We start from the raw sequence: 7,068 nt of genomic DNA, 5'->3' as shown, positions 1-7,068 counted from the left end.
ATCTAGGTAGACCTAAATGGTCTATGCGAGTCATTCAGGGAGGATATGGGATGGTTATGGAAAAGGGCAAACTAGACGGCAAATCAATTTATAGTCCTGGTTTTATTTCAAAAAGACATGTCCAGACTACTTGCTTGACTAATACCTGCATGACTAATACCCGCATAAGTAATACCTGCATAACTAAACCCTACATAAGTAATACCTTCATAACTAATACCCACATAGCTCTATCTAGCTACCAAACAACAATGGAAAGATCGAAGCAATGAAAGCAGAGTGGTTGCTACTAGTAATGTCTTGTCATTGCAAACAAATGCAGGCAGATGGTCATGTTAGTTTGCAACAACACATGGCGGCTTCCATGTTATCATACACAATAGAGGACAAGCTTAAAGAAGTTGTAGTAGCTTAAGCTATTCAAGAATCCAATGGTCCATAAAGAACTAATGGGGTGGTGAGTTAAAGAATGTACATTTTGGGATAGAATTTTTGTTCTGGATGGTGATCAAACATCATCAGCATCACTTCCTGCAACATGAATATCATGACTAGCCGAGTAATGGCTTCCATCAGGGCCACAAATCTTAAACCTGTTGAGTATAAAAGAAAGTACCTCAGTGAGGACTTATGATATGTTCCTAACTCAATTCTAAAGAAAACTGAAGTAATCAACTGACCGCTCAAGCACTGATTTTCCTTCTTTGTACTTTTGGCTCATCTCATGGGCGGTCTCCTGAAAAGAATCGTCATATTAGGAACAACTAAAACTTCTAGCAACTGCCAAAAGACAATGTCTAGCATTTTATCACTCCATACTCACATATTTCCATCCAACATTTGACCCACAACAGACACAGAAAATGTCTGCCACAGTGTGCATACCAGTCATCATCATTCTATTTTCTATCTCACCAGAAGTGACATTCACCCTGTCAAAAGAAACAAAAGGCGTATAGAATACACAGAACTATAAAGTGCATTATCATTTTGTATGTTTCTGCTAAATGATAAAATTAAATGAAGAGGTTTGAGAAGAGCAGAACTCTTGAACAGGAGCAATCAAGTGGAGCATAATAAATGTATTCAGCCATGTAACTATTGTAATGCTGCTACCAAGTGAAAAATAACCCAAGTCAAGTAAGAAGTTACTCTATATATTGATGTGTTAATGTTTGTACTCCTGGAAATACATTCAAAAGTACACGATATAATAGTCTGGTAAAATCCCCACTAGGTTCTATAGTAATTCCAATAGATCAAATTCTGGTGCTAATTTTATAGTCAATGACACAAATGTATGAAGATATACATATAAAGTACCATGTCTTTAACAAACTAAACCTACAAGGTATAGCCTACCTTGTTCAACTTTTCATGTGCACTCAAATATTCTAGGTTGGTCATGAGTTAAGACCTTCCGAAATAATAATGACTCAGAGCTGATAACAAAATCAGATCCTGAGAGCAATGTCTAAGACACAAATGTATGAACATACAAATATAAAGTATTATGTCTTCAACAAATTAAACCTACAGGGTATAGCCTGCCTTGTACACAACTTTTAAGGTGCGCTCAAATACTCTAGGTTGGTTGTGACCTTCCATAATAATAATTACTCGGAGCTAATAACAAAATCAAAGATCCTGAGAACTATGTGACCCACGTAGAGTAAAAGCCAAATAATTTGCACATACTACAGTTGCACTCAACTTTTGAAAACAAATCTTTTTTCATTTCAAATCTGAAAATTTTGACTAATTACTACCAACACGAATTCTTCAACACTTCATCTTTTTTCACTTTCTAGCTTAACAGTATCCTCCACACCAGTAAAAGAAGAGGTGGAAGTCAAATAAGAGGATTTATACGGTAGCTTTTTCATCTTTCTGTACCAGAGGTATGGATAAGCTTGACCGTCGTAATATCATTTTGTTCATCTAAACAAGCTACAAATAACTTATGTCCCATCAATGCCAAGAAAAGCTTAACAATAATCAGATACTCTAAAAATAATAAAACCAACAGAAGTTGTAAGTTGCACTTGTGATTTTTATGTTGTTAGTTAAAAATTGTACATGAGAAAATGTCACAAACATATCTGATGATTGAATGTGCAGAATCAAATAGACTTACACCTTCCTGAAGAGATAAGCCTTCCCATGTCTGCACTGGAAAGACTGAAGGAAAGATTAGAAGGAAAACATAGAGTTAGATAACTTCATGATTAGAATGAGTCCAAACATTATTTAAGGGCTGAAACAAGAATGTAACATAAACTTCAATATAATTAATTGCAGAATCAACATTTCACTCTATCCAAAAGCATATGAATTTTCTAAGAAACAGTAGTTTCAAAGCTACAACACTTGAAAATGAGGTCTTATTTTATGCTATAGAAGTCATATGGAAATCTTCATAGAAAGTCATGACTTCACATTACAATGAAATTAAGCAAAATGAAGAGACCAAGAAAGCACCAAATTGATAAATATGTAGAAAATAGATCAGGACCTGATCAACGGACTGGGCATAACAATAATAGTTTGAATATTCAAGCCACTAGCACACAACCATGGAGCAAATGGAAAATGTCAATCAAGTATAGTCCAAGTATCAGACTCAACAAACAACTCCTCTAATTCAGAACTGGATTAAGCACGAATTTTGTATGGTATGCTATCAGCAGTAAATAACTACTTTTTATAAGTTCACAAACAATCATCATACAATCCCCTTTTACTCCAAAATCAGCAACTCCACAAAACCCAGTTCTTTGATGCTAAAAACACCATCTCCTTTAGGGTAAAATTTACTCAATCTAAGACATTCTTCTCTCACATAACTGATTTAAATTAGCCAATTTTTATATACATCTAAAATTACTGAAACAGACCAACAAAAATCCCTAACAAGTTCTAGAAACAAAACCACCGATCAAGCCAAAGATAGTATTTTTATAACGAAACAAATCAAAATCAAAATTATATTTCAAGAAATCACAACAACAGAGTGATCAAACAGAAAAGATGGAGTTAAACCTTGGAAACAATGTTTTCAGAAAGGGCAAGATGAGTTCCACAGTGCTTGCAGCTGTATATGTTGCCTTCAAGATTTAACGCAAATAATCTCCCCATCAAAGATTTTTGAGATCACAATAAAATTGAAGAACGAAAATGGAAAAGGAGTTATCCAAAAAGGGGCAATAGTTTATGTTTCGGCTGGAAGATATTAGTAAGTAACGTCAAGAAAGGAAAAGGACTCAAAATGGAAAAGATCAAAAATGATAAAAGAATAGGCCTCGTTTGGTAGGAAGTAGTAGGAGGAATAGTCTTTGTATTAGTATTGTGATTGTGCGGGATATAATTACTGTCAGTTGTACGATGCTTATTTGGCTGTCACATGTTAATGGGACCTACTTTTCACTTTTATTTTATTTCATTTCATTTCATTTTCTCTTCTATTTTAATCTTTTCTTTTTTACTTTTACTTATCTCCTCCCAATTCTTTCTTGCTTTTTTCTATTTGTTATTATTTCCTCCGTTCGATATTGTTTGTCATGTTTTTTTATTTTTAGAGTCAAATTATAAAAATTTTGACTAACATTTTAAGATGTATCTTTTTATTATATTAATATGCAAAAAATTATAATTTACAGCACTTTTCATATAAATTTAGAATATCTAACTTTTTTGTTTAAAATATCGAATTAATGTGATCTAATTTACCTTTAAAAATAAGTTAATTGACTTTCGATAAGCGCAACATGACAAACAATTCCGGACGGAGGGAGTAACATTTAACAAATTTTTATTTTTGTATTGATTTTTTTCCATCCGACATCTGCATTAAAATTTAAAATTTAAAATTTAAAATTGTGTAAGGCTTTATTTGAAGAGATATACAATCTATCAAGAATTATTTTCATATTCAAAATTTGAACTCGAGACTTCTAATTAAGTAAGAAATAATATCGTCCTCTAAACCATCATATGTTTGAGGAAAAACCAAAATGAGTGCGTGCGTAGAAATATTTAAATTTAATTTTTTGGATGAGTTTTAAGAAATTGCTCGTTTGGATGCACTCGCAAAGGATTTAGAGAATTCTAAGGTTGCTTCTGATTCAAATGAAAATACAAGTCAGCATCGCGTTTGGAAGGGAAAAAATAAAGGGGTAGGAGGGTCAGATTCAAAAGTAGGAGGAAGTTTCATCATTTCTCACATACAAAGTTGGATTTCGCACGATTTAATGGCCAAGAGGACCCTTTGGGATGGTTGAACAGATGTGAACACTTCTTTCGACACCAACAAAATCCAGAAGAAGAAAAGATTGGACTTGCTTCTTTTCATTTAGAAGGCAATGCACAACTTTGGTTTCTTCAACTAGAGATAGATATTTCTCAACCATCTTGGGATGAATTCAAACGTCAATGTAACATTCGCTTTGGGCCACCAATTAGAAGTAAAAAATTGGGAGAATTGGCTAAATTATGCCAGATAGGGTCTGTGAAAAATTACCAAGGAAAGTTTGAGCAATTAATTCTGCGGGCTGGTACACTCACTCAGTCGCAAAAAATTGAACTTTATATCAGTGGTCTAGCTGATTATATAACAATTGAGGTTGAGTTGCATAATCCTCCAGATTTGGCTACGGCGATGAGTTTATCTCGACTTTATGAACGCAAGGAACAACCCGTTTGTTCACAATCGTTAGATGATTGCCAAATCCAAAACAACAAGTTTCTCACCTCAACAACATGTCAGATTTGTGAAGAAACTGAACAGTTCTGAAATGGAGGAGAGGCAACTTAAGGGACTTTGTTTCAATTGTGATGAAACCATTAACATGAGGTCATCAATGCAAGAAATTATTCTGGATTGACTTTATAGACGAAGTCAATCCAAGACACCAGATTTCTCACCGCATTTAGCGCTTGAGGACAAGCGCGATTTGAAGAAAGAGAGTAATTTTATCACTCATTAGTCATCCAATAGTTACAACATTAGTTATTTCTTTTTAGCAGTAGTCATTTCCTTTTAGTAGTAGTCATTTTCCTTTAATAGTGCAGTTTTTCATTCCAGTAATGTTAGGAAGTCATGTCCTAATTTATAGGAGTAGTTATCTCTTTTAAGTGTTGTATTTACACTATTTGTTTGTCTTAGGAAATGTAAGAAAAAAAGTCATTTAAGTTTTTGAGTACTGTAACTCAAGAGATTGCAGGTTCTCTATTAACGAACCAACATCAATGGTCATAAGAAGAAAACTTTTTATGTTGCAGCATCCCATAACTAGATCCATAATAGGGACCATAACATGTTATCTCCATCTTTGTGGGTGAAGGCACAGAGAAAAATGACATTGCCGAAAAATTAACAAGGTAAACTTGTGTAGGTAAGATAATTCAAGCAAACTTGTGCATCAATATTTGAGTTAATTTTCGAGATGGTCACTCAACTAATTGTTATTATTCTCATCTTCTTGTGTGAAAGCACAGAGAAAAATGACATCGCCAAAAAATTAACAAGGTAAATTTTCCATTTACTATAAAAAAAAACATCCCTTTTGAAGCAAGGTCCATGTAAAATAAACCCTGGACTCCCCTTCCACCCTAGTGGCGTATTCTGTCCTTATCGAGTCTAAGAAAAGAGATATATCATTAAGCAAGACGGAAGATCAATGTCCTTAAGAACTCTAAAAAGATCAATACTACTTTCTTGTTGAAAAAATTGGATTAAAGAAGAAATGGTTACCATTTGAGAAATCAACTCATCAATACTTCCCTAAAGAATTTATAAGACTTAAGTTATAGATGACCCCTTAAAGTTGTCCGCATATTTCACTTGGACACCTCAACTATGACATGTACCTATTGAACACTTATTCCAACTTGAATTAGAACCATCTAAGCATTTTTTTGACAATCAGCTAAAAGTATAAAAAGAGTGTAATACATATATGGTGACGTGGCAAATTCACCGATAAAAAACATACATGTGGCATTTTGAATCAAAATAAAAACAAAATATTATGAAAAGAAAAGGAAAAATTATTTTTAGGTTATTTTCCACCCCTACCATCAGATCTTCAATTTTCTTTTTTCAAAACGCCATCGTACAACCACCATTGTTGTCGCCACCATCACCTTCTTGCAAACCGATCCTTCTTCAATTTCTTCATTTATGTTCTCTTTGTTTCAGGTTTAAATTGTTTTAAGTGAAGTCAACAATTAATGGTGTAATTGAGTTAATTCAATGTAAATAATTTCAATTCTGAAAAAGGAAGGTCAACAATTAATCTTTTTTTCTTGTATTTCTTTTGTATGAATGGTTGATCATTAAATTGAAAAAAAAAAACTCTAACAGTCCACTTCCTAGCTACTCATCAACTGCCGATCATTGTTTTCTTTTGTTCTTCTTCTTTACTATAAATCAACAGTGACAAGTTTAGATTCAAGCAATTTTAGTCTGGCAAAATAACTACCAAGCGGCAGCCTTAATGGTAAAAGTGGTGGTGGTTGCTCAAAAGAGGAGAAAGGAATGAATGTGATGGCAACAATAATGACAAATTTGGAAAAATAAAATGATCATTAATGTATAGGAGATAAGTGACTAGAAAAAAATAATGAAAGAAGGAGATTATGATTAACAATGGTGGTCGCCGAAAAAGTGACGTGACAAACACAAGGAAGAAGAAAGAGGATTATTTTTTTGTAAAAAAAAGTGTCTAATTAGAGCTTTCACGCGCTCATCAAACGTGAACACACTTAAAATGCCACATAGGCAAAAATGGCTCAAGAGGTATCAATTCAAAGTTCTAGAGGTGTTCAATAGATAAAAGCTTTAATTAAGGTGTCTAAGTGAATTATGCGGACAACTTTACGGGGCTGCTTATGACTTAAGCCAATTTATAAACTACATGGTGAAAAAGATTAAATTGGATAAAGAAACTTATGATGTCAAAAATCAACATAAGCAGCTAAAAGAAACAATTAAACAACTCAAAAAATCACATACTTGGAAAGGAGAAGAAGAAACAAATTACCAATCGTAATCCGCTGTATCATTGT

General features: G+C 33.4%; 1 protein-coding gene across 1 annotated transcript; it reads right to left on the bottom strand.

The window, feature by feature from the left end:
• Nucleotides 1-280: 280 nt before the first annotated feature.
• On the bottom strand, nucleotides 281-3,138 carry LOC107013986 (protein yippee-like). Its single transcript, XM_015213859.1, has 5 exons — nucleotides 3,043-3,138; nucleotides 2,138-2,181; nucleotides 824-932; nucleotides 681-736; nucleotides 281-593 (listed from the first exon to the last, which is right to left on the bottom strand). Exons 1-5 carry the CDS (start codon nucleotides 3,136-3,138, stop codon nucleotides 509-511), a joined length of 390 nt encoding a protein of 129 aa, XP_015069345.1. The 3' UTR covers nucleotides 281-508.
• Between the last annotated feature and the right edge of the window lie 3,930 nt (nucleotides 3,139-7,068).

Source organism: Solanum pennellii, chromosome 3 (genome assembly GCF_001406875.1).
Source record: "Solanum pennellii chromosome 3, SPENNV200".
Taxonomy (NCBI): domain Eukaryota; kingdom Viridiplantae; phylum Streptophyta; class Magnoliopsida; order Solanales; family Solanaceae; genus Solanum; species Solanum pennellii.
The sequence above is the reverse complement of the archived record's forward strand: the minus strand, read 5'-3'. Positions and strand labels throughout refer to the sequence as shown.

Coding starts and splice junctions, on each gene's coding strand:
- LOC107013986 (XM_015213859.1), bottom strand. CDS start 3,138: ATGGGGAGATTATTTGCGTTAAATCTTGAAGGCAACATATACAGCTGC. Junction 2,182..3,042: donor CTGAAAACATTGTTTCCAAG/GTTTAACTCCAT, acceptor TCTTTCCTTCAG/TCTTTCCAGTGCAGACATGG. Junction 933..2,137: donor GCTTATCTCTTCAGGAAGGT/GTAAGTCTATTT, acceptor TTCTTTTGACAG/GGTGAATGTCACTTCTGGTG.